The following is a 27,149-nucleotide window of genomic DNA, read 5'->3' on the forward strand; positions in this document are numbered from 1 at the left end:
TGAGTCTGGGAGCTTTCTTTTCTTTCCACCAGGATGTTTGGTTAAGGGAACGGAGTTTTGTTAAATGCTGCCCGGCCATTTCAACCAGCAGCGCATTCAAGGAAAGCTAAACAGTTGTTGTGTTTCCACTTCCACTGGGACGCCAGGCCATGACACTGTCGCTGCCAAGGCACACTGAGCCTGCTGCCTTCCCTCCGTGTTTCCCCGCAGCTTCCACGATAGCCTGTGGACAGACTAAGCCGTGGGACGGTTTTCTCTGCTTGCTCCTTTTCTGATGTGTTGTCAGTGTTGACAAGGGGAGGGGCAGGAAGAGCAGGAAGGATTTTTGTTTTCCTATAATTTATCCATCACGTTTTATAGCTGAGGAGCATGAAGCTCAAAAAACTTTAGTAATTTACCCCAGGCTAGTCAGTAAATGATCAAGCCAGGATTCAAACCCAGTCTGTTTGTCTGCAAAGCCCATGATCTTTCTAAGGCTATAAGAATAATAATCACAGATATCTTTTATTGAGCCTTTGAAATGGGCCAGGCACAAGGCCAAGCAGTTTTACAGATGTTATCTCTGTTTAATCTTCAACCAACCAGCTGGTACTCACCTTTAAGAGGTGAGGTGACTTGCCGAAGACCACACAGCCAGCAAAAGGCAGAACTGAGGTTTTACATGAGGACTCTTGCTCTTAATCATTATTCTCTCCAGCCTTCCATTCCCGCCCTGATGCCATGTGCTGTGTTTCTCCAAGCAGGAATGGAGGCTGCTGGTTTGGGGAATGGGAGGGAGAGCTTGGCCTACCTCCCTCAGTTATCCCTTGAAGGGCAGAATTCAGCGCTCAGCTCCAAGAATGAAGCCTGTGTGGATGGAGTCTGTTCTCAGGGCCCAAATAAGCCAGGAGGCCCACAGAGCCTCATTCTTAGCTTGAACCCACCCATAACTGGAGTTCTTTACTAATTTAGACTTGGCTGTTACTATTTCAAGTAGCTTCGCATGAGCTGCCAAATGGGGAAGAGACCTGAAGAAGCCCTGCTCTAGGGACTCGCAGGGAGGGAAATTGACAGAAGATCTTGGGCCAAGTGTGGGGGGGTTGGGTTAAACCACTCTTGGGTCCAGATCTTAATCTCACTAAGGAAATCAGGCTCCCAGTTGGCTGGAGCCGGTGTGTCGGACCTTTCTCCATACTTAGTACCCCATGCCCCTCCACCCCCCATAGAGGAAGAGAGATGAGTTTTTCCAACATTTACTGGAAAGCCTGTTGCCATAGCAATGGTGAGGGGTCAAGGCAGAACAGAGGTGAAGCACAGAGGTGTGCAGTGGGCAGGCCTCTGCTCTCTAGCAACCTGAGATGGTAGGCACCTCACTGCGGTACTCTGGCCCAAGAGTCTTAGTTTTGTTTGTTGCTAACCACTTATATTAGTGAAAAATAACCCCACTTACTTTTTGGCTTGGGCCTTGTCCTAAGACTCCCTCTTCTGGGTTTTCTTATGGCTTCTACTTGCCTCCGTCTGTTGCTTCCTCAAGCCTTGGTCCCCAGCTCGTTTCCTCTCTGCTCTGACTTGACTGTTCTTTTTGGTCACCACACTTTCCAATCCAGCTCCATGGCTTCTCCCTGCCCAGGGTGCCTGCCCTCAGCAGGGGTCCTGGAGAAAGAGGCCACTTAAATGTATTGTCATAGCGACCATACATGAAACACTCTCCCTGGCGCCAGCAGAGTGCTTTTCGTTGCTGTTTTCATCTCCGTTTTTAAAATTTTATTTTATTTATTTATTTTTGGCTGTGTTGGGTCTTCGTTGCTGTGCACAGGCTTTCCGTAGTTGTGGCGAGCAGGGGCTACTCTTCGTTGCGGTGTGCGGGCTTCTCATTGCGTTGGCTTCTCTTGTTGCGGAGCACGGGCTCTAGCTGTGTGGGCTTCAGTAGTTGTGACACGTGGTCTCAGTAGTTACGGCTCGTGGGCTCTAGAGTGCAGGCTCAGTAGTTGTGGCGTACAGGCTTAGTTGCTCCACGGCATGTGGGATCTTCCTGGACTAGGACTCGCCACCAGGGAAGCCCTCATCTCCTCTTTACAACCCTAGGAAAGACCAGTGACTAGCCTGACTTATAAATAAGAAAACTTAGGCTCAGAGGGCATAAATGACCTGCCCAAAGTCACATAGCTGGTAAGTGGCAGAGTGGGGACTGGAACTTAGCTCTGTCTAACAAAGCAAAGCCTGTGCTCTTAACGTCATGATGTACTACTTTTAAGAAGGAACCTTTTGATTGTAGATAACTGAAGAAGCTGGGTGTTGGTTATGTGGAGGTTTATATTATTCTTTCTCTAAAAAGAAAGTAACCTTTTAAGACTTAGTGATACAAAGTGCGTAAGTACATTTTAAAAATCGGGGGACTTCCCTGGTGGCTCAGTGGCTAAGAATCCGCCTGCCAGTGCAGGGGACACGGGTTCAAGCCCTGGTCCAGCAAGATCCCACATGCCACAGAGCAACTAAGCCCGTGTGCCACAACTTCTAAGCTGTGCTCTAGAGCCCATGAGCCACAACTACTGAGCCTGCGTGCCACAACTACTGCAGCCCACGCACCTGGAGCCTGTGCTCCGCAACAAGAGAAGCCACCGCAATGAGAAGCCTGCGCACCACAATGAAGAGTAGCCCCTGCTCACTGCAACTAGAGAAAGCCCACACACAGCAACGAAGACTCAACATAGTCAAAAACAAATAAATAAATAAAATATTAAAAAAAATTTTATATGGGGTGCAGAATGTGAAAACTCCTCTTTCTTAGACCTACCTCTTTAATCCCTAGAGGATATACAGGTGTATTATCTTTGGTGTATATCTTTCATTTTATATGTATTTATATATGTTTATATGTACATACACACATATTTACATAATATATTTATTTTGCACATGTGCAAGTGTGCCTTTAGAATTCCATTAAGGAATTACTAAATCAAACAGTATATGCACAGGACTTTCCTGGCAGTCTAGTGGTTAAGACTCTGCGCTTCCACTGCAGCGGGTTCGGGTTCAATCCCTGGTCGGGGAACTAAGATCCCGCATGCTGCGCAGTGAGGCCAAAAATAAAACGAAACAAAACAAAAAGCAGTATATGCACTTAAAATTTTGAAAGTTCTGCAAGGCTATGTGAATTTCCACCCACCAGTCTTGTGCTGTACGACTTTGGAATACGCCACAAATCCTTTTTGGAAAGAGGTGAGATATAAATAATAAATTAATGCTTTTAAAGAACAGCCCTCAGCCAGGGAGAGAAGTGACTTGGGTACTATGGAAATCACTAGCTCTGTTTCCCAGACCACAAGGCCTGCCTGCAGTCCCAGCCACGACTTGCTGATTCAGTGGATGCCATCCTTAGGGAAGCAGCAGGAAGGAGGACTGAACTTCCCTGCCTCGGCAGAAAAAAGCCCTCTGATGTCCTGCTTACCTTGGCCGCATCAGCTGTGGGCCCCACCTGCCTGGCCTGATTTGAGGCAGACTGCCTGGCAACTCTGGGACTGCCCTGGAAAACAGCCACTGTCACACCTCTTACAGTGAGGAAAATAACCAGCTTAAGGAGAGGGACTTGAAGAGCACCAAGCTGCGGTGAAAGGGAGGCCAGCCTTTCCACTCCAGCCTTCCCATGTCTGGCCCAAGGAGACATTGGGGTTGCTATTTAATGCAGTCAATCTCTATTTTTCTTTTTCCACCCAACAGGGAATTAGTATATGTACTTTTCAGAAAACTTTTTTTTTTTAAAGAGCCTTTTGACATACCTTAGAAAGATTTGGTGAGGAGAGGCAGATTGGAGGTTATGGCCCTAATTTTTCCTACTCCCTCTTAAAAAGTAATATTTAAGGATATTTTTCATTTCTTTCTGTGTGTTTTCTGTTCTCCTAAAGACATAATCTTTTGCTTTTTAACCACAGTTTATAGGTAGTGATCAGAGACAGGCCTCAACTCCCTTATATGGCAGTATTTATTTAAAATTTTTTGAGCAGAAAAAAGTGATCAAGTTTGAGGTGGCTTTTCAATTTTAAGAGATTTTAATAAGTCTACTTTGACTTAGAGTCTGCCTTCCAGACGCAGATCCTAAGTTAGTTATATTTATTTATTTATTTATTTAAAGGTATACAAGCAGCCCATGATCATATGCTTGTTGTGATAAAATAGTATAGAAGTAGCTCTAAAGAGTGTCAAAAGTGAATATACCCCCTTTTAATCCCTTCCAATGCTCTCCTCCCCCAAGGGAACCACCTCACTTAACTCTAGTGTATATCCAAACCCCTTCCCGTGTAGTTACAGATAGAAATATTCATATACTTTCAATTTTTTTTTTTTTTTTTTTTTTTTTTTGCGGTACGCAGGCCTCTCACTGTTGTGGCCTCTCCTGTTGCGGAGCACAGGCTCTGGACGTACAGGCTCAGCGGCCATGGCTCACGGGCCCAGCCGCTCCGTGGCATGTGGGATCTTCCCAGACCACGGGGCACGAACCCGTGTCCCCTGCATTGGCAGGCGGACTCTCAATCACTGCGCCAACAGAGAAGCCCTACTTTCAAATTTTAAACAAATGGGATTATGTGCCTTGTCCCCAGCCCCACCCCCGCCAAACTATCTGTCTTTGAGATCTCTCCATACTAGTAAGTAGAGATGGACCTCATTCTTTTTAACAGCTGCATAACATGAATGGGTGCAACTGTAACTTGTTGTAATTTTTCAGTGTTACAAATGGTCCTGCAGTAAACATCTTCGTGCATACATGTAGGCTAAGTTCCCGGATGTGGAATTGCAGGTAAACGGGTCAATACGTTTGTTATCATCCCTAAAAAGAGAAAAGCTGGGATCCAGGTAACTAGTCCTGGTGCTGAGGACAATGTTCAGTCAGCAAGTGATTGTGGGAAATGGCTCCATGCTAAATTCCCTTCTTGGTGATTCACAATCAAGTAGCATATTAAGAGTTCTGGAAATTCTTCAGTAACCACTTACTGCTGAGTAGTTTAAAAAGAATTGTTTGCAAAGGGAAATTGCAATGTGCAAATGTGTAATTCTTGTACACATCTTAAAATTTCCCTGAACAGTTTGGGAAGTCGCCCCCCCGGGTGGTAATCTCTCAAAGACAGGACATCATTTAGATAGGGACTGGCCACATACTGTTCCACCAGGCTGGGCAGCTGAGGTGGAGTCAGGTTTGGGTTTGGTCCAGGAACCAGGTGAGGCCTGTCAGCCACTCCCAAACCCCTCATGTCGGATGAGAGGGATCCAGCAAGTCCTGCATAAATCCAGGCTTTGAGGCTGACCAGTGGGGAGAGGGGTAGAGTTTCACTTCGACCTGAGTCTATCTAAGAGGTGACATCAACCTAGCAGACACACTTTGCATCAGTCAGGCCCAAGCCTCCAACAGAGAAGGGTGTCGATCCAGAATCTCTAGAGAAGGAGCCACTTGGGGTATAAGAGGGCAATGTCCTCCCCCCTCCCACTCACCTCCAGTCCTTGAAATCATGGTTAATTTCCATGGCTCAGTGCCAGATGTCACCCCTGAAGCCTCTCCCCTACCCCCTAGACCCCGCCTGTGTGCTCTGGTAGCACGTCTGCTGCAGCAATTAGCAGTCTGTTTTGTCTTCTGGTTCATTCATACTTACTGGGCTGGTCTAGAGGAAGGGCCACATGATGAATTATGTACCTCACAGTCTTCCCCAACAAAGTGGGAGCTCCTCCGTAGCCCGGTGCTGTTCAGGCCTTCCTTCACTCATTCGATCATTGAGCACCTACCACATGTCAGGCATTAGCTAGACTGCCTGAATACAGTGCTGAATACAGCAGACTCAATCCCTCCCTCTTTCGTATTCTTATATTCCCTGTAGCCCAGCCCAATGTGTAGCCCAAAGCCTGACACGGTACGGTTTAGAAATGGCAATCTAATTGGAAAGCTGCCTTTGCATAGCAAGAACTGCCTTACCTTCTAGACTACAGATGAAAAAACATTTTCTCAAGATGCCTCGTCTACATTTTATGTGATGGAAAGTCATTTGACTGTACGGAATATTTTTTTTAGACGTTTGGGGTGACCTCGGGGGCCTGATAGAGAATCTGGAGTGCTAAGGTGCCAGCCACCTGGCTGGACCAACGCTGGCGGGAGGGCGCTAGCGACGCGGCCCGCAGGTCCCGCCCACACAGGCCCGGCCCCGCCCCCGCTCTCCATAGTTACGGCTGCGGAGGCGGCGGCCATCTTGGCGGCGGAGCGATGAGCGGGTCGAATTCTAAGGCTGCGGCCTTGGGGTCGGCGGCTGGGTCCGGGGGGCTGGTGACTGGCAAGGAGGAGAAGAAGAAGGCTGGCGGCGGCGTCCTGAACAGGCTTAAGGCGCGGCGGCAGGCGCCCCACCACGCGGCCGACGACGGCATCGGGGCAGCGGTTACGGAGCAGGAGCTGCTGGCTCTGGACACCATCCGGCCCGAGCACGTCCTGCGCCTCAGCCGGGTCACAGAGAGTAAGTGCGGGGCCGGCCGCGCCCTCCCCTCGCGCCGGTCCCCGGGCCCCTCGTAGCCTAAGCGGAGCCGGCCGCTTGCCGCTCGGCCGGCCCAGGGTGTCCACCCAGGCGCCCCCGGCCGGCCGGGCCGCGCTGCCCACTCTCACCTAGACCTGGTCGGGAGGGGTTCTCCTGGGGCTTGACTGCCCTCCTCTGAGTCCGGCCACGCTAGGCTTCCCTGTGGCCCGTCCCCGCTGGGCCCTCAGGCCCGGCCGTTCTCCTCCTCAGCTGGATCTGTTTGGGTGGGGACCCGCCTTGGCTTAACCGGATCCTCCTGACCCTGGGAAGTGGGCCGCTGCCCCCCAGCCATCAGTGAAGTTCCTGATCAGCTAGGCCCCCTCAACCTGTCTACAGCCAGCTTCTGCCGCCCTCTGCCAGCCCAGACCCCTACCCTAGCTGCTTTCTCTGCCTTTCCCTCCCCTCCGGCCCCTGACAGCCCCGCCCCCTTTCCAGCCTGCCTTGGCCCCCTACCTCTTTGGGCCCCTAGCGTTGCCCCTTTGTGTGCAGGTGGGCTCCTCCTTCCTCAAATACATTGCCGTGGCATTTCGTGCCGCATTAAAAAAATATTAATAAAGTTTCAGTTCACGTACAAAACCAAAATGTGAATCCTGCTTTTGACACTTGTTCCAGTGAATTAAGAATATGTCAGGGTGTCAGAGATGCATTTCTTGCATAAAATGCAACCGTCCTACACCTTTTCATTGATAGTACGAGGGGTGGGGAGAAATATATAGCTCACCTCCTGTCCTGGTTTTCCTCTTTTCTGTTCTCTTCCAGGCCAACCCCTGACTTGATGCCCCTTTTCTTGCTGCTGTTTCCCCCTAAGAGTTTGCAGTCAGTTGGTTAGACCCTGCTTGCCCAGCCGGCCCTGTCCTCCAGACTTCTAACGTTGAAGCGCCAGCACTCCCTTGATGGATTAAAGACTGCCGTCCTATTATCTGCTGAATTGCTTTAGTCGGCAGCCCAGGGCTGCTCAGGTGTCCCTCAGGGAGATAGAGGCCGCCCCAGTGATTTGAGGATGACAGTTTGGGGGGATAGGCCTTGGTCCAGCCTGTTTGAAAGGGAATTCCCATCTCCTAAAATAGCTTTAATTTGAGTCTGGGTATTTTCATATCCCCATTTTCCATCACTGTTTGGGTTGGGACTGTCCTTTGCATGCCTGAGTATATCTTTGGAAGGTCTTGCTATTCTGTTTCATAGAAACATTGTGAAAAAGCTGCTTCTGTTCTGACCCAGATTTCATTTGGGGCTCTGAAGGTACGGAAATGCTCACCACCTCACCTTTCTCACCCCATGCTTTCTCCTGATACCAAAGGTGAATTAGGCCACTCTAATGCCTGGCCCTGAGCAGCATTCTAGGAGAGCACTGAGGTCCTGTGTAGGAACTTGAGCTTGGTGCCATTGCTCAAACACACCTCAGCAGCTTATTGGAGAAAGTCACAAGTCAGCTTGGTGATCTCTGGATTTTTTACTCTTAAAGTCTGTTCCGTTCAGCAGGTTATTTATTGAGTCCCCTCTAAAGGTGCAGAACCAATCTCAGCACTTTTGAGAGTTACAGAATAATCAGTAGCTCTCAAGTTTGCCATCTTATTGGAGAGTCAGCTTGTAAAACATGAAACAGCTAACACAAACAGGCAGTATAAGATAAAGTGCCAAAGTGAGTTGTGGAGAAGATGCTCTCAGGAGTCGTGATAGAAAGAAATCAATGAAATTGTCTTTGATCAGTACTGTTTTGATTAGTTGATCAGGTTTTTGGGGGCTGTACATCACTTTGGCCTCACGCCCTCCATAGCAGATCTGTCCTGTGCCTGGGTAGGTATGGCCCACCACCTGGTTTTGTGCAGCCCATAAGCTATGAGTGGTTTTTACCTTTTCAAATGGTTGGGAAAAAAAAAAAATCTTGGGACACATGGTTATATAAAATTTGTATTTCGTGTCTATAAATAGTTTTATTAGAATACAGCCACGCCATTCATTTCCACGTTCGTGGCTGCCTTTGTGCTACAGCGACAGAGTTGAGTAGTTGTGATAGTGACTGTGTGGCCAAAAGCCTAAATTATTCATGATCTGACCCTTTACAGAAAAAGTTTGCTGATCTGTGCTTTGTGATACGGTCAGCAAACATGCACCATATTAGCCATTAGATCAGCATAAATGTTTTAAAATGGATTTCTAAAAAAAATTCTATCCTGTTGTGATATCCAATGAAAGGTTTATAGGCCATTTTTGAAGTATTTCCAAAGAAATCCCCTTTTACCATCCCTATTTCTAAAGTGTTACAGTAATCTTTCATCCACACAAGCCCATGCACATTTTTTCTTTCTTGGATCCCCTAATTCTCTCCACACAACTTTTGCTTATAACATAAAAGGAAGTTTTGGGGTATATTTTAAGTGAATTGTGTAAGAAAAAAACCTGAGTTTGCTTCAAAACTTGAGAAAGAAATGGTAGATTTGGAGGATTATTTAACGGCATTGGTCTCTCTCTCTCATTTTCAGATTATTTATGTAAACCCGAAGACAACGTCTACAGTATTGATTTCACACGCTTCAAAATTCGAGATTTGGAGACCGGGACAGTGCTTTTTGAGATTGCCAAACCTTGTGTGTCAGGTAGGCCTTAATATTGCAGTAGCCACTTGACAGTTGGAGCAAAAGGTCTTTCACGCTTGAGTTTTTGTATGCCACTGCATCCTGTGTCACAGACTCCAGCGGCCTGCTTCCAGCCGCCTCCTGAAGCCTGCCTGTGGGCCTGTTGGCTTGAAGCTGTGCTGAGAGGCTGATTGTTTGTTGAGTATCTACTCTGTGCTGGTCACTGTGTTCCACATCTTTCTGTTTACATCAGTTCATGTAATCCTCACACCTCTGTGGGGGGTTATTATCCTTATTTTACAGATAAGGAAACTGAGGCCCAGAATTTCCAGGTGACTTTCCTAAGGTCCTCTGCCCTTTGATCTTACCATGTTTCCTCCACTTAGGAAAGGAATCCTTGAAATTAAACTCCAGTGAGGAAGCCTACCTGAACCTTGAGTCCTGGGGACACTCTGGAAGGGTGATACGGAGGATTCCAGTCCAGATCATAAGGCAGTGTCTTCTCACACCCTTTCCTTTAAATAGTGTCTCAGATTTCCCAGTAAGTCCTGGTTTGGACTTTAATGTCTGCCATTTTTTGGATGAACAGAAGGCCTAGACCTGTGAACTCATCTCCTTGGGACCCCTTAAGGTAGCTTTGAATGGACACTTCCTGTGCTTGTGATGCAGTTCCAGGGTGATTCATTTCTGACCAGGGGACCACACGTACGTCTTTGGAGCACATCACTGGAAATGGAGCACCCCCTGGAGTTAGTTACTAGAACACCAGCCTAGATAGTCCTTCAGAGTATCAGCCATGGTCTGTGTTGATGACTCTTTTTGCCAAGCTTTTCTCATCTGATTTGCTATTCAGAAAGAGCCTGTAAATTTGGTAAGACAGCTGTTAGTAACCCAGATAAGTCAAAAGGCTTTCATGAAAAAGTCTCAGCTCAGGTTAATTATACAGCCAAGGCTAGAGCACTGGTCTCCTCACCCCACCCAGTATTCTTTTTTTAAAATTAATTAATTAATTAATTAATTAATTAATATTTGGGCTGCTTTGGGTCTTCGTTGCTGCACGCGGGCTTTTAGTTGCGGCGAGCTGGGGCTACTCTTTGTTGTGGTGCGCGGGCTTCTCATTGCGGTGGCTTCTCTTGTTGCAGAGCACAGGCTCTAGGCGTGCGCGCTTCAGTAGTTGTGGCACATGGGCTCAGTAGATGTGACTCGCGGTCTCTAGAGCGCAGGCTCGGTAGTTGTGGTACACGGGCTTAGTTGCTCTGTGGCGTGTGGGATCTTCCCGGACCAGAGATTGAACCCGTGTCCCCTGCATTGGCAGGCGGGTTCTTAACCACTGCGCCAGCAGGGAAGTCTCACTACCCAGTATTCTTTATGCTGTCGTAATCTAGTATTGACCAGGGCGTCTAAAGGCTCAAGCTTGTGGGTACTTAAATCTTGTATTGGGAGGGTCAGGGCCAGCCAGCTTCCTGGGTCTGTGCTGTTCGTATCTCTAAGCCACAGGTCCTAGTACTTAAGATGTTCCCAGGACCCCAGGGCTACTTCAGGTGTATGGATTTGGATGAGACTGGGCTCATTTCAGTATAAAACTAAATCTCAAGAAGAAGGTCAGCTGCAGATACTGTAAAAATACCTTGATTTACAACCCATCCAGTCTTTACCTTTAAGGATCTTGATTCACTAAGAATACGCACACACTGATTCAGTGCCTTCCTACAGCACTTGTTCGGATGAGTTCGAATCCCTCAGAAGGTTTGGTCTGATCCTTTTTGAATCCCATTGTTGGAGCCAGGGCTGTGGAGTCTCTGTCTTTGAACCCCTACTCAGTCTGGTTGCCCAGCTCCTCTTGGGCTTGTCACAGGCAGAGATGTTTGATGCTAAAAAAGACTCCTCTTTTACTGCACCTATGTTCAGCCTAGAACTGGAAAAAATACCCTTGCTGGATACTGGGTGGCTGTAGCTACTAGAGAGGGAACTAACTCCTTGTTTACATTAGAATGTTCTCTGATTCATTTTACAAATCTTTCATTCCTGGGTTCAGGAGTGGACTAGACCAGAGCCCATTGTTACTCTTGTGGACCCTCTCTCTGATCTCACGTGTTGGTTCACCTTTTCCCAGGTGCTCGGAGTGTTGGGCCTGGTATGGCCTGGAATAGGCATTAGTCCAAGAAAGTGCAGTACCCCAAGGCTATACGCCAGTGTCTTCTATTTAAATAGCAAAATTATTTCTAGGGATTTGTCTTTGCTGTGTCAGAAATTTTTGCATTCTTTGAAGGTGCCTTTTGAATAGTTTCAACTTTTATAGCCTCATTCTTTTGGTTAGCAGCAAGCACTTTAACTGGGTCAACAGCAGACCTAGTCTGTATAGCAGAGACCACGTCACAGCCACCCAGCTGGTGTTTCAGGCTTCACCGTTAGGATATGGCCCAAGGCGCCAGATTATATAAAAGGCAAACAGCTTAGTGTTTAAGAACAGGCCTTGAGTCTGATGGACCCGGATTCACATCCCTGCTCCCTCCATTTACTACAGGCGTACCTCATTTTATTGTGCTTCACTTTACTGTGCTTCGCAGAAATTGTGTTCTTTACGAACTGAGGGTTCGTGGCAACCTTTCATTGAATAAGTCTGTTGGCTCCATTTTTTTCAACAGCATTTAAAGAAAAAATTTTTATTGAAGTATAGTTGATTTACAGTGTTGTGTTATTTTCTGGTTTACAGCAAAGTGATTCAGTTATACATATGTATATTTTTTCATATTCTTTTCCATTATGGTTTATTATAGGATATTGAATATAGCAGCTTTTTTTTTTTTTTTTTTGCGGTACGCGGGCCTCTCACTGTTGTGGCCTCTCCTGTTGCGGAGCACAGGCTCAGCGGCCATGGCTCACGGGCCTAGCCGCTCTGCGGCATGTGGGATCTTCCCGGACCGGGGCATAAACCCGTGTCCCCTGCATCGGCAGGCAGACTCTCAACCACTGCGCCACCAGGGAAGCCCAGCATTATTTTTCAATTAAGCCGTGTGCATTGTTATTTTTGGACATAATGCTATTGCATACTTAATGGATTATAGTAAAGTGTAAACATAACTTTTGTATACACTGGGAAACCAAAAATTTCATGTGACTCTCTTTATCATGGTGGTCTGGAACTGAACCCGCAGTCTCTCTGAGGTCTGCCTATATCTGGGGGACTTTGGACACGTTAGCTAATCTCTCTGAGTCTGAGCTTCCTGGTCTGTAAAGTGGAGATAAAATGAAGACAACATCTACAGGATCACAGGATCCTGTGAGGCGTGCAGCACGGGGCCTGGAATTACAGCATATGCTCAGTGAGTACTGGCTGCCCTGCCATATCAGTGTCGGTGTCGGTACTGCTGATCGGTCGTGATCTTTGCCGAGATGGTGATTCAGCTTCCGTGTGCTCTTGCAGACCAGGAGGAGGAGGAGGAGGAGGAGGCGGCGGCAGCAGCAGGCGGAGATGTGGATGTCAGTGCGGGCCGCTTCGTCCGCTATCAGTTCACGCCAGCATTTCTCCGCCTCCGCACCGTGGGCGCCACGTGAGTACCAGCATTTCCTGAAGGGAGGACGTTCTTCTGGTTCAGAGAAGAATGTTCTTGGTTAGGTTTGGGGTTGGCTTTAGAGGAGGGAGGAGGCAAAGTCAGGCTCACAGAGATTTATTCTGCAGGGTGGAGTTCACGGTGGGAGACAAACCTGTGTCAAACTTCCGGATGATCGAACGGCACTATTTCCGGGAACGCCTGCTGAAAAACTTTGACTTTGATTTCGGCTTCTGCATCCCCAGCAGTAGGAACACTTGTGAACATATCTATGAGTTTCCCCAGCTTTCTGAGGATGTCAGTACGTATCCCCTGACTTTCACAACATTCTGGATTCTTCAGGCTAGAGGAACAGACCTTGAAATGAAATCCATCTAGTCTAACAACCTCATTTGCAGAGAAGTAGGGACATGATGCGTCTCTAGTCTTTCGACCTCAGGCTTCTCGTTTCCTATTGCTCCTGTCTCATGTTTCAAACTCTGACTCTGCCTGCATGGGAGCACTGAAGGTTTTAATACAGGCCATCCCTTTTAGATGCCTGCTGCGGGGAAGAGAGTGGCCGAGGGAGATAAGAGGAGGCCCCTGACAATCCCTGGGAGTGCAGTTCGATACATGGCCAGTCATGGTTTCACTGTGTTCTAGTCACCGGCTCCTGCTCAGCACTCCTTTAGCTCTTTGCTTTTTCCCTAATCAGAACTACATGGGAAACTGTGGGCTAAGTAGAATTCTAGTCCTGAGGACCACCCCTTTCTCATTCTCTGCAGGTAGAAGGTTAATTAGATGAAACTGTTAGAGTAGATCCAGCAGGCGCTAGGAAAGCTGTTAGAGGCTCGGAGCAGAAGGAGTAACGCGAGGGAAGCCGTGTCTGAGGAAGAGTCACCCCGTAGTTCTGGGGAGGAAGAGCTGGGGAAGGCGCCGGAGGGAGAAGGCTGGGCCGGGGAGGAGAGGGACTGAATGACAGAGGAAGAACAGTCTGTGTATTCCCATGGCTTCGGTCTGGCCCTCTCACATTAGCATCCCCTGTGAGGAATTAGGGGAGGTTGTTCTAGAGCAGTCAGGATGTGAGTGGGATCCTGTGAGTAGTGGTGGAGTTTAGTTGGATTGTTGGCGAAGGTCTACATACACCGACCAATTTTCTCAGAATCCCAGGTCCTTAAAATTGTCATTTTCTGACAGGTATTCTTGACTGGTGCAGCAGTACTGTTCCCAGGTAAAGTGAGGATTGCTGAGAAGTGGGCAGGGCGTTGATGACCGCATCAACTGTTAGGATCCTCGTTTGAAGTCCACTCCCCAGGCTGGGCTGGAATATGTAGATACTGCGAGAAAAGATTATGTACAGTATTTCAAGTTTTTATCTAAGGCCATGTAACTTTTTCTTCTTGAAGCCAAATAAGCTAAAAGAGCGTGGGGGTCAATACTCTGGATATGAACTAAATAACTCTGGCCTGGCTGAGTTCAAAGAACTTGAAACAGTCAGCTCTCCTTTTGAGAACTGTGGTCAGCAACAGCATTTCCTCCAGAGGATTCAGAACAGCATGTGACCATTGACTCAGAACCAACCAGAGGTAGTGACTCGCAGTTCTCTTGACCCTCCAGTTATGGCTAAAGAGGTCGGGGCAACTGCCTGAACAAACAGAAGATTTAAATCTGGATTCCAAGACAGGCTCACCCTTTGCTGGCAAGTTAATACCCCGAGCCATCTCTGGAGAAGGCTCCTTGCCCTTTGTGCCCCTGCATCCACACGCATCTGGGATTCCTTTGTTGTCAGGGTTGCCTGCGGGACGTGAGCACAGTGAGGCGCAGCTTTCTGAATTTGGACCAGAGTGTCTAGAGGTGGGGACCAGAAGCACCAAGTCAGTAGGCTGCTGTGGTGCCTCTTGGCAAGCGGGCGAGCACCTCTCCCTGGGGTTCTGATGGAGCACCAGGCTGGCGATGGCCTCGGAGGGCCAGGTCCAGAGCTGGTTGCATCCTTCTGTTGAGGTGGACAGCATGCTCAGTTTGGGGGCCTCTGTGATCCCCAGGTCTCCCCAGCTCTCAAGGCCTGGCTCCTTCTGTTCTGACCTCATTATTCTGACAGCGTGAGCTCACATTTTCAGGAAGGGCTTGTTTACGAATTTTCGAGGGAATGCTCAGTTTTTTCCCACCTGGCCCATGGGGCAGACTCACACATAAGTCTTTGCTTTTTTCCTTTCCCTGACTTGCAGTTCGTCTGATGATTGAAAATCCCTATGAGACCCGTTCTGACAGCTTCTACTTTGTCGACAACAAGCTGATAATGCACAACAAGGCTGACTATGCCTATAATGGGGGCCAGTAGCTGTGACAGGAGCGGACGGGGAGGTGCTTTGCTGTGGCCCGAGGTCCTGGTGCACGGAGGTGGCTGAAGCTGCAGTCTGTCAACACACATCTGGAACCTGGCCCCAGGAAGCCGAGGCTGGGGTGGCAGTTTCCTGTGCTCCAAGAGAGGTGCCAAGCAGTGCTGTGTTTCCTTCCCCAGTATTTTTTCTTCCTTTTTTCCCTGCCCCTTAGGTCACAGAGGTACTATAGTAAAACTTAGCATAAGGCTCCTGGAATCCAGATAAAAATAGAAAGTTTATTTTCATGTAGTCATGGCTCCTCTGGGTTGTCCTGATGAGCCTGGATCTCTCCAGGCAGAGCTGCGCCGGGGAGAGAACGCTCTTCTGTAGGTTCGGGGGCACTGTGGGAAGCTGAGACTCCTCTCTCGCCTGTGGGGTCGCCGTCAGCACACTCTGACCTCAGCCTGTGCATCGTCCTAAACCAACTGGGGGGGCAGAAGGAAGGAGTGGTGCCAGGAGTTGAGGCACTGGGGTGGGCAAGGCTGCCAAACTGCAGGATCTGTCTTACGTAGGGGCCGCTTATCTGTCTGACTTCCGGATCCTCAGCCGGTCCTCCTGGGGCTCCACTGAGGTTTCAACCTGGCAGTGCCTTCCTGTCCTCCTTCCAGAGGGAAGATGAGCTTGCTCCGCTTCTCCTGGCTCCTCACTTTTGAGTTTCTCCTGAAATACAGTGTGTCAGCTTTGCTCTTGGAACTGTAGTATCTCTCGAGGCCAGAGCAGGCCTTATCGTATTTTGTTTTTTTATTTCTAAGCTTCTTGTGGGGAGGCTTTATAAAATGTCAGTGGCGTTCCCAGCATATAGGATGTGTGGCCAGACTTCTGATAGTATCAGTCAGGCTCCCGGGGTTAATCTGGGTCATGTCGTACCTGCTTTTGTACTGAAGTAGTTCCTAGAACCGTCCTGGCCGGTCAGACCTAAGTAATGTGTATTCTGGTCCTTTGGACTGCCACTTGGAATGGTTTTGGGCGTTGGGAATGGGGGAAGTCAGCTGAGGTGGCCTATCAGAGAGACGTGTTCTCAAAAAACTTCCTCACACATCCCTCAGGCCCTCACTGGATGGACTGTCCGTGCCTAGCTCCCTACTGTTGTCTGACTGTGTGGGCGATTTAAGTGCTCAGGCCCAACTCCTGACCCTCTGATAAGACTGTTGCTGCGGCCAGGGTTTAGCATTGCTAGAAAGGTCGCAGAAGGAAGGGCCCAGGTACGTGGTATCTGTGACCGGAGAGCTGTCTCCCTAGGTGCTTGGGAGAAAGGCCAGGTGGAGCCAGGGAGAGAAGGGCCAGCGCTTTGCCCCAGATGCTCCTGTGCTTTCACTGACCAGTGTTGCTCCCTGTTTGCATTCTAGAGCGTGAGTGGCCTTGAACCGTGGTCCAGTGCTTTGTGCCAGGCCAGAGTCTGGGCTGTGCCAGATGCTGGCAACTTCCTCACTGAGAAAACCCTGGTTAGCCCTGTGTGCTGGCACTGCACCCAACCCCCGAGGGAGGAAGAGACCGGGTTCCCTGCAGGGTGGGCTACTCATCCCCAGACCAGTGAATCCCAGAACTGGAGTCGGCTGCAAATCCAGGTGCCTTATGCGTGGCTCTATCCCATACACTGCCGGACAGACATCAGCACTGCCTCTTCACCTTCTGTTTCTCACTGGGGCTCCCTCAACAGATTTGTGTTCATTGAGCTCCAGAATAACCCCTGCTCTCTGTGACAGAAGCCCAGTCGGGAGAGTTTTTCTACTATTTGATGTTTAATTATTATCTAGGATGTGGTTTCTGGAACTGCCCAGAACTCTGCTCAGTAGAGTGTGTCTTGGAAATGTGTCCCAGGCAGACCACGTCTTGTAGGCTAGTGGGCTGTCTCTTACCTGCGGTGTTAGCTTTTGCTGGGAAGAGGGCTGAGGAGGCAGGCATTCTGGCTTGAATAGTGCTGTATCCTCTTCCCAAGAGCTTGCTTTAGTCTCACTGGAGACCGTTTTGAGGCCAAGTGCTCGGTCTGTGCCCAACGGCACAGGGATTTGCTATCTTCTGCTCCTGAAGGTCTGGTATTCTGTACCTGGGACTCTGGATTCTTGTGTCTAGCTACTCAGGAAACCTTGAGAAGCATTACCTCTCTGGGGTGTTAGCTAGGTAAGTCTGAAATTCAAGCTTTTGTACCCGAACTGGGGAGAGAATTGGAAGTCACACCTTCTCTGAAAGTAGCTGAACTCATCAGAAGTTGAATCAGGAGGCCATGTTGTTAAGGAGTCTGGGCTGTTGGTAGCAGTTACCTGTGGGCAATAAAATGGGAGGAAAAAACCTACCTGCCTGGGGGAGACCGTGCCCTCTGTTCAGAGCTGGTACCTGAGAGGCAGCTCCTGAAGGGAACACATTCCAGCAGACTGACAGGCCCAGCTGGCGCCGGGGGGCCTGCTGCCTGCACACCTCCCTCTCGTGTCTTGCTCCTGTCCCTCTGGCCTGGAGTCTCCTGGGAGAGCGACTCTCTTTTCCTGTGGAGCTTTTGGGCTAAGATGCCCTTTTAGCTGCTGCAAAGAAGATCCTGGTTTAATTTATTCTGTGTTTTAAAGAGTAAACAGAGGAAATAAGTAAAAGTAGTCCTGGGATAAAGTAGGTCATCCTCTCCTCATGTGTTAGCTCAGAGCTGTCTTGCAGGGAAAGTACTTTTCAGGGCCATGTCAGCCTTCCTGAAGACCTCACAGTCTTTGGGCCATCCAGTTCTCAAATAGGGGCGGTGATTTGGGGGCGTTGGGGCTATGCGGAGACTGGAGATTCTTGACGTGGCAGTAGCTGGGGGAATCTTCAGCTTGTTTCTTCAGTTGAAGTGGGACTCATTTCCGGAATGGACTTAATAGGCTGTGTCTAATATACAGATTGGGTGAGTCTTGCTTTAGTGTGTCTTGCCACCCTCAATAGGCTCCCAGGGTACTCTCTTTTTTTTCTCTGTAACGTCCCTTCCTTCTGGTGGCCGTTGTCATTCTGACGTCAGTGAGGTTGGGGAATGGGGACAGTTCTCAGAATCATAGCACAGACTCGTCTGTGTGTGTGGACCCCTGATGCAGAGGGTGCTGCCGTGCCTGGCGTTAGGGGCCCAATCATCAGATCACCATGTTTCTCACATTCCGCATCACAGGACATCTTAGGTACAAGAAGGGTCTGGTGGAGGTGGATTTACCCCTTGTTGCACAAAGGATCATGTAAAGTCACTGAACTGGTGAAAGTCTATTTTTTTCCCTGTATATCTATTTTTCACAGAATGTAAGAAGCGTTAATGACCTGGTCTGTCCTTCCCCTTTCCCCTTCACCTGAGGTCCTCATTCCAGTTTGTATTGTCTTTGTGTCCAAAGTAAACTAGGTGACTTATTTGTATAAAATGTTATTTTGCCACAAGAGACAGTAATAAAAGAAAGATTTTCACAGTATGCGCGTACCCTCTCTGGTCTCCTGACTGGGCCCCTTGGGTCATGGGGCGGGCAGGTGTGGAGCGGGGGTGGGCTCTGAGTTTCTTTACGTGGCCTTTCTGTAAATATTGGTTTAATGAGTAGAGCTGATTTCTAGGGTGATTAGGGCACAGTATTGAGCTTTAGGCATAGTATTTTTTGCTTTACATTTTGATGGAGTGCTTTGAGAATTAAAAATGTATATACATGTTTTTAAAACATGTTCATTAAGGTGTGTTTTAACTATACCTCATTTAAGAGTAAATTCACCTCATTTAAGAGTACAGTTTGATGAGTTTTGACAAATGGATACATGATCACAATCATGATACAGGGCATTTCCATTACCTCAGAAAGTTCCCTCAAGTGCCTGGTGTTTGCAGCCCGTTTCCTCCCTCTATCCAACCCCTTGCAACCATCTTCTGATTTGTGTCTCTTTTGGAAAACTTGTATACTTTTCATATAAAACTTACATCCATGTTTAAGCTCACAAACAATACAAGTTAAAAATAAGTCTGGTTTAGATGGTCTGTGGCACCTGAAGGTCTATTGGCCTCTGCCCACAAACATCACTCACTTATTTCCCCCTTTCTCTTGCTTCTTGCTCTTTTCTTCCTGGTGCCCAGGTAGGGTAATGAAAGGTGAGGAAGCTTCGGAGCATTTGTCAACGACAGTAAAAGTACTGTGGATTTAGAGGCTTTCTTTTGAATGCATTTCTTTTAAGTGCAAGGTAACATTTGAAAGACTGCCGCATCTTTTAATAGATCTGCGGGAAGCAGAGGAAGGTCTTGAAGGAAGACAGAACTTTTGGCGTGTGGGTCAGTGCTGGGGACAGACGCCTGGCTGAGTTATGGGGGAAGAAAGGCAGCTGGAGAGACTGGGTTCCTGGGGGCGTGTGGGAGGTGTCTGGAGCCTGTGGAAGTCTGACTCACACCTGTGCCCATGCAAGACCCTTGGCAGGCAAGTGAAATCGCTGTAGTTTTTTGGGCAGGGTGAACACGTCCTGACGGACGCTAAGGACCAGTGCCCCCTGCTCCCGGTGGAGGGGTTGGGGGGGTCTGCCCCCAAGTTGGGAGTGAGACGGTGGGACCACAATGGAACAGGGAAGCAGCAGTACCACCCCACCTGCACAACCTCCCAGCAACCCAACTCCCCATGTCTACATAACGAGCACCAGCGCAAGACAAGATCCTTGTCCCTCTTGGCGCTCAGACTTACAGGGGACTTGATAAGATTTCAGATGCTACGTGCCAGGAATAAATAAAACAACGGGATGGAGAGTGTGTTGGGGGAAACACTGGCCTCCTGCGGTCAGGGCAGGCCTCAGCGAGTGATGAAGGGAAGGAGAGTTCCAGCTGAGGGAACGGTGCCTGCAAAGGTTTGGAGGCAGGAACCAGCTACGAGTATTAGAGAAAAGCTGCCCTGTGAGGCTACAGCAAGGGCACGGCGGGCGTGGGGCCGGGGAGGGAGGCGGGGGAAGGCCAGATAGGGCTTTTTAGGCCACGGAATTGGATTTTAGGAGAGATGGGCCCCCCCCCGCGAAGAGCTTTAAGATCGGCCTAGAACCGACTTCGGAGACTTCCCCAAACACCGGACAGTTTGATATATCTCCTGGGAGGGAGGCGGGGCTCAGGAGGACCCGAGGCAGGCCCCGCCCCCGGAGCGCGAGCGCGCGCCGGCCCCGCCCCCCGCAGCCCGGAACCCGCGCTGGCGGCCCGAGGTCTCGGGGAAGAAACCCAGTGCAGTCACAGGTCTCCGTCCTCCATGGCCGCCGCGCTATTCGCCCGGGCCTGCGGCCCCGTCCGCGGAGGTGAGTGCGCTCCGGCCTGGGGCGGGCCGGGCGGGCGTGGGTCCCGGAGGCCGATTCTCGCCTGACGCAGGCGGGCTGGCGGTGCCCCTCCGGCAAGGCGCGGCCTTTGCCCCAGTTGGGCTGCTCCTTGCGCCTGCGTGGCCCCGGCAGCTGCTCTGACCCAGCCCAGTTTTCACCGCTGCACCCACATTCCCCTCCGTTCATTGCACCTTCCGCGGAGGTTCAGGGTGCGCCATTCCTCGGCAGCCAGCCCTGGGATTGAACCCACACTCTGCTTGTGTGACCTTCGGCCCCTGTCAGCCCCAGCTGGCTCTTGTGTAAAATGACCACAGTAATACTGTTGTTCTCATAGAGTTGTTATAAGGATTAAATCACAGGTGCCGGGCATATTACAGGTGCTCAGTATCAGCGCTGTGGCTGATTGCATACAGTACCTTTCCCACCTTCTCATTTCTCTCCAGCTGTAGCAGCAGTGACACCTGTAACCAGGGCTTCCTTTGCCTGGTCAGGACCCCCCACCCTGAATAATAACAAAGGGGACCCTCTTTGAGAGCTGTCTCCGCCAGGCCCCGTGCTAAGGGCTACAGTCAGTATCTCATCCTCCCAGCCCAGGAGCTGAGTACTGCTGTCCGCCACATTTAGAGAAACCTGTGAAGTTCGGACCCTCGCCTGAGGTCACAGAGCTGTGCTCCTGCTGTCATTGGTGTCACACTGGTGATTGAGTGGGACCGTTGTACAAAGCGTTCAGCATAGTCAACATTCAGCGCTATTCCCAACAGCAGCGCTATCAACGTTTTGGGCCTCTAATTTTTTGTCATGGTATCTGTCCTGTACAATGTTTAGCAGTTTTCCTGGCCTATACCCACTCCATACCACCCTTCGGTTGAGACAACCAAAAACGTCTCCAGACATTGCCAGATGTCCCTTGGGGGACAGAATCATCCGTGGTGGAGAACCACCCAGTTAGTGGATCACTATTATTATTATTATTATTATTACTACTACTACGCAAGACCTCTTACATTCCCCTTCCACTGACTACTCTTCTCATTGGCAGCTCTCCGGCCTCGGGACTGGCGTTGCTTACATACCATCTACCAGTCTGTGGAACTGCCCGAGACACACCAGATGCTTCGTCAGACGTGCCGGGACTTTGCTGAGAAGGAGCTCTTTCCCATCGCGGCCCAGGTGGACAAGGAACATCGCTTCCCAGCGGCTCAGGTGAGAGTTTAAGAGTATGGGTACCATCAGCTCCAGGATGATTGGTGACAGTGACATCCAGAGGCACTGAGACTGCAATCAAGGAACCCTAAGTGGGGGGTGGGGGTGGGGGGGTGGTCCTGGGACCCAGAAAATGCCCTGGAGGTTTCCCTTGTCCAGAATGAGGCCTATAGCCAGGATGTAAGTTCTGGAATAACAGTAATAATGGTGGCTGGTTGATATGCTTACTACGTACTGGGCGTTGTGTTGATAGTAACAGTTAATGCTTAGAAACTACTGCCCACGTGCTTGGCATTGTCCTAAGTTCCGATGGGTTAGCTCATCTGTTTCTTTCCTTTTTTATTTTTATTTTTGGCCGCACCACGTGGCATGTGGGATCTTAGCTCCCCGACCAGGGAGAGAACCTGGCCCCCCCTGCAGTGGAAGCTCGGATTCTTTTTTTTTTTTTTAATAAATTTATTTATTTATTTATTTATTTATGCTGTGTTGGGTCTTCGTTTCTGTGCGAGGGCTTTCTCTAGTTGCGGCGAGCGGGGGCCACTCTTCATCGCGGTGCGCAGGCCTCTCACCGTCGCAGCCTCTCTTGTTGTGGAGCACAGGCTCCAGACGCGCAGGCTCAGTAGCTGTGGCGCACGGGCTTAGTTGCTCTGCAGCATGTGGAATCTTCCCAGACCAGGGCTCGAACCCGTGTCCCCTGCATTGGCAGGCAGATTCTCAACCACTGCGCCACCAGGGAAGCCCGAAGCTCAGATTCTTAACCGCTGGACCTCCAGAGAAGTCCCTAGCTTACCTGTTTCTTAAAACTGTCCTATGAGATGAAGGTGCCATTATTACATACCCTTTTGTACAGTTGATGAAACTCAAATTGATGAGAGGATTAAATAATGTGCCCAAGGTCATGGAGCTAATGAGTTACAGAGCTAAAGTTTGAACCCAAGTCTGTCTTCTGCCAGCTGCTGAGATCCCAGTCAGTCCCCTCCTTCCCGTGCCGTTGTATCACTCCATCTGTAATGACAAGTTTGAGATGTTCATGCTGTCTCCATCCCCTGGCTTGGCAAGATGTCTGGCACATAGTATACTCAATAGGTATTTGTTGAGTACATAACTTGTGAAAGAGCCAATCTGTTTGGCCTCTTCTCCACGCCTGTTTTCCAGTCTGAGGAATTCAGGAGTTGTGATCACAATTAACATGCCTCATAGGCTCTGGGGCCACTTTTCCAGCTTAGTGAATGTTGTGTGTTCACAATGTATCGGGCACTGTGCCTGGACTGTGGGAATACCCAAGGAGCTCAAAGTGGGGTAGGCAAGCGGCATTCTGAGCACCAAAATTAGTTGGGCAACGTTTAGGTGTTAAGCATTGAAATCATGTCATCTCGTTTAGTCCCGAGGGCATCCCCAGCTGCACGTCTAATCTCCATTTGGCTTCCTGGAATGCTTGCAAGGATTGTGGGAGATCACATATGTCAAGTTCATGGTGCCTGGTACTTGAAAACCAGAAGCTATTAATACTATTATTATTTTTATTACAGTTGAGAAAATTGAGGCGCAGAGAGGTGAAGTGATTTTCCAAGGCATACTGTCTATGGACCAGTGGACCTGGTGTGATTGGCTCCAAAACCCTGCTCCATCCACTAGCCACGTGCTTGTCCCAGAGGCCCAGCTGGGAAGCCCTGTTCTAATCGGGAATATTATCGTCAAGGGCCTAAACTACCCTGTATCCTCCATACCGCCACACTCTGGAGCTGCCCTCAGAGCAGTTGTCCAAGACATGGCTGTATATTGGGGCTTTTCTGGCCAAATGACAGACCACTTGATTTATTTTTCCTATATTCCCTCAAATTATAATACTTATTATATTACAGACATAGACTTGCTTTGTGCAAGAAAGCTGGCAGTAGAAACAGGCTTTCTACCAACCAACTCTTCACCAGTCCTCTTGCTTTGTAGGGCGGGAAAGTTTGCAAATTAATCCTGCCACTAAATAGTGGCAGAAATGGATGTGGAAGGAAGAGATCAAAAGAATCAGCTTCCTTCCTTCTGGCACATTCTGGCACCCGGAGGCTTCTCAGTCCAGACTTGCTGAATGCATGACCTAGCTCAGAGTAGTGATAGCATTTATTTGGTTTTATCTTGGACAGGTGTTTTCATATCTGTAATCTGGTTAGGTGATCAGGAGCCCTGCTATTATTTCCTTTGTCTAGTGGATGTAGGAGCAGTTGTAGGAATTGCCTGAGGTCGTAGAGCTGGGGGGGGGGAGAAATAGATCTTCTGATCTTGCCTCATTTTGGTGGCTGATGGGATGCAGAGGTTGCTCAATGTTTCCCTTCGCTAAGGATTGAGGCCGGTTGGCTTTGTGCTTTTATCATTCTCTGTCACAGCTCCCCCCATTACAGAAGGGAATCCAGGGCTTAAACAGGCAGAAGGATCAAAGCAGTAGACACAGGGATAATAGGGCAGGTTGCAAAAATAAAAATAATACCACTAGTGTTTTATTTTTATTTTTTTAAACATCTTTATTGGAGTATAATTGCTTTACAATGGTGTGTTAGTTTCTGCTTTATAACAAAGTGAATCAGCTATACACATACATATATCCCCATATCTCCTCCCTCTTGCGTCTCCCTCCCTCCCACCCTCCCTATCCCACCCCTCTAGGTGGTCACAAAGCACCGAGCTGATCTCCCTGTGCTGTGTGTCCACTAGTGTTTTAAAATGATGATAGTAATAATAACAGGAGTAACTATCATTTGGGGGTTACTGTATTCCAGGTACTTATCCATTAAATCTTCAACAAAACACCCTGAGGCAGTTACTTCATTGATCTCCAGTCTTCAGATGAGGAAACTGAAGCCAGGGGTTACATTTCTTGGTCAGCAGTCACACAGCTGGGATTGGAGGAGCCAGATGTAGACTCTGAGCTTCCCCCACCCCCAATCCCACCGGCCTACAGGAGATGCTTAGTTAGTGATTGCTTTCTTTCTTTTTTTAAAATTTATTTATTTACTTTGGCTGCACCAGGTCTTAGTTGTGGCATTCGGGAACTTTTAGTTGCGGCATGCGTGCGGATCTAGTTCCCCGACCAGGGATCCACCTGGGCCCCCTGCATTGGGAGTGCGGAGTCTTACCCACTGGACCACCAGGGAAGTCCCTAGTTAGTGATTGCTAATATTTTTTTCCTGAAGAATTTTTTTCTCCCAAGAAAAGTGGGTTTACTGGGGAAGAGTCAAGGGGAGAAGAATTGAGAGGTGGGCAGGCCACGAAGGAGGTGGAAAGCTAGTGCCAGTTTCTGCTCACTTGGCTTGTTTTGTAACCTAAGCGGAACTTTACTCTTTCTGTGTCCAAACCTAACCCCTGCCCCCGAGGAAGAAAAAAAAAAAGGAACAGTTATGAGTTTATAATGTATTATAACATAATGCTATTATGTTATAAAGGGAAATAGGGGGCTTCCTTGGTGGCGCAGTGGTTGAGAGTCCGCCTGCCGATGCAGGGGACACGGGTTTGTGCCCTGGTCCGGGAGGATCCCACATGCCGCGGAGCAGCTGGGCCCGTGAGCCATGGCCGCTGAGCCTGCGTGTCCAGTGCCTGTGCTCCGCAACAGGAGAGGCCACAGCAGTGAGAGGCCCGCGTACCGCAAAAAAAAAAAAAAAAAAAAAAAGGAAATAGGAAATAGACGGTGTTTCCAAACCAGCTTTGGACTCTGGAACCTGGAAATGTATGTGTGCATTTTTTTTTTTTTTTTTTGTGGCCGCACTGAGCATCTTGTGGGATCTTAGTTCCCTGATCAGGGATGGAACCTGGGCCCCTGCAGTGGAAGTGTGGAGTCCTAACCACTGGGCTGCCACGGAAGTCCCTATATGTGCATATTTATATGTATGAAACTGAACCCAGTTTCTTTTCCTTCACTCAGTGAACGTTTACTGAGTAACTTTTTAAGAAATTAATTTATTTAATTTAATTTATTTATTTTTGGCTGTGTTGGGTTTTCGTTGCTGCGTGTGGGCCTTTCTCTGGTTGCGGCGAGCAGGGGCCACTCTTCGTTTGCTGTGCTCAGGTTTCTCATTGCGGTGGCTTTTCGTGGAGCACGGGCTCTAGGCGTGTGGGCTTCAGTAGTTGTGGCACACGGGCTCAGTAGTTGTGGCTCACGGGTTTCAGTAGTTGTGGCACACAGGCTTCAGTAGTTGTGGCACATGGGCTTCAGTAGTTGTGGCACGTGGGCTCAGTAGTTGTGGCTCACAGGCTCTAGAGCGCAGGCTCAGTAGTTGTGGCGCACGGGCTTAGTTGCTCCGTGGCATGTGGGATCTTCCCAGACCAGGGCTCGATCCTGTGTCCCCTGCATCGGTAGGCGGATTCTTAACCACTGTGCTGCCAGGGAAGTCCCTTATTGAGTAACTTTAATATATCAGGTGCAAAACCTGCTTTTCATCCTCTTGCCCTATCTCAGATGATAGTTAACCGCATAGAAACCTCTCAAATCATAGTCCATTTTTCTTCTTCCTCATGTGCACAGACTTCTGTGAATTCCACCCTGGAAGTGTCCCCTGAATGGCACCTCCTCTCACCTTTCCCGGCAAGAATTCATCTCTCTGTGTTTCAGGAGCGTTCGTTCATAATCCCTAATTCTCTGGGTGTACTTGTCACGTGATGGTGTGTATCCTGTGTCACAGTTATTTCCCACAGTTGCCTCCCTGAAGGCCGGGATTGGTCTTGTTCACGCCCCTACCTCCTTGCCCTCCGTAAGTGCTTGGCATTCAGCAGATGTTTGCTGAACTTTGTGGACTTGAATTTTATGGTTAAGTCATCCTGAGTGTCCTTATTGTCCCAGCACTTAGCACACACTGACCCAGCGTGGGAACTGGGGAGGTGGCTCCCGCGGCCCCTTCCCCTTGAATAAAGCAACAAATTTTCAACAAGTTAGGGAATTTGATTCTCTAAAAGGAGTCTGGGACTTCCCTGGTGGGAAGTCCCGGACTCCCTGGGACTTTGTCCCAGGACAAATTTGATTTTTTAAATATGTGCGCTTTAGAAGTGACTTAGAAGCACTGTTTTCATATGAAGTGTCCTCTAAGCGTGTCCCAGATATGAAGGCAGCAGGTGCTGAAGGCTCACTCTGCTAGGGAAGGGGTCCTTCTCTTTCTCACATTTTCTCTTGGGAGTTTGGAGACCACTAGGCTTGGCCCAGTCAGGGATGCAGGTCTGGACTCCCGGTTCACAGACACAAGGGACCGAGAGTAACCACGGTGAGTAGCAGCTCTGAGGGGTTCCCCTTGAGGTCGCTCTGAAGGTCAGGCTGCTGGGAGAAAATATTAGGGAGCCTGGCAGCTGTTAGCCAGTTACCATCAACATGCTTAAATCAGGAATGATTTATACAACTGAACATACGGTCTTTTTGTGTGTGTGTGTGCTGCTGCTTTTTATTTTGTTTCTGATTTTTTTTAATATAAGTTTATTTATTTATTCATTTTTGGCTGCATTGGGTCTTTGTTGCTGCATGCGGGCTTTCTCTAGTTGCGGCGAGTGGGGGCTACTCTTCGTTGCGGTGCACGGGCTTCTCATTGCGGTGGCTTCTCTTGTTGCGGAGCACGGGCTCTAGGCATGTAGGCTCAGTAGTTGTGGCTCACTAGCTCTAGAGCGCAGGCTCAGTAGTTGTGGCGCCCAGGCTTAGTTGCTCCGCGGCATGTGGGATCTTCT

General features: G+C 49.1%; 2 protein-coding genes across 6 annotated transcripts in view; both read left to right on the forward strand.

The window, feature by feature from the left end:
- Positions 1-6,195: 6,195 nt before the first annotated feature.
- UNC119B (unc-119 lipid binding chaperone B) lies at positions 6,196-18,412 on the forward strand. Its single transcript, XM_082641249.1, has 5 exons — positions 6,196-6,467; positions 9,005-9,118; positions 12,522-12,648; positions 12,777-12,949; positions 14,853-18,412. Exons 1-5 carry the CDS (start codon positions 6,224-6,226, stop codon positions 14,963-14,965), a joined length of 771 nt encoding a protein of 256 aa, XP_082497375.1. The 5' UTR covers positions 6,196-6,223; the 3' UTR covers positions 14,966-18,412.
- A 1,684-nt stretch (positions 18,413-20,096) lies between these two features.
- Positions 20,097-27,149, forward strand: part of ACADS (acyl-CoA dehydrogenase short chain) — a 37,676-nt gene continuing 30,623 nt past the window's right edge. For 3 of the 5 annotated variants that reach the window (XM_082641063.1, XM_082641064.1, XM_082641065.1), the window contains exons 1-2: positions 20,098-20,240; positions 21,298-21,461. In XM_082641063.1, the coding sequence (XP_082497189.1) occupies positions 20,195-20,240; positions 21,298-21,461 (210 nt within the window). In that variant the 5' untranslated portion in view covers positions 20,098-20,194. Of the gene's footprint in view, positions 20,241-21,297; positions 21,462-27,149 lie in introns of all 5 variants that reach the window. The other 2 variants (XM_082641066.1, XM_082641067.1) reach the window with 2 other exon arrangements.

This window comes from Mesoplodon mirus (assembly GCF_964341445.2).
Source record: "Mesoplodon mirus genome assembly, chromosome: 13".
NCBI classification, from domain to species: Eukaryota; Metazoa; Chordata; class Mammalia; order Artiodactyla; family Ziphiidae; genus Mesoplodon; species Mesoplodon mirus.

Coding starts and splice junctions, on each gene's coding strand:
- UNC119B (XM_082641249.1), top strand. CDS start 6,224: ATGAGCGGGTCGAATTCTAAGGCTGCGGCCTTGGGGTCGGCGGCTGGG. Junction 6,468..9,004: donor CCTCAGCCGGGTCACAGAGA/GTAAGTGCGGGG, acceptor TCTCATTTTCAG/ATTATTTATGTAAACCCGAA. Junction 12,950..14,852: donor CCAGCTTTCTGAGGATGTCA/GTACGTATCCCC, acceptor CCTGACTTGCAG/TTCGTCTGATGATTGAAAAT.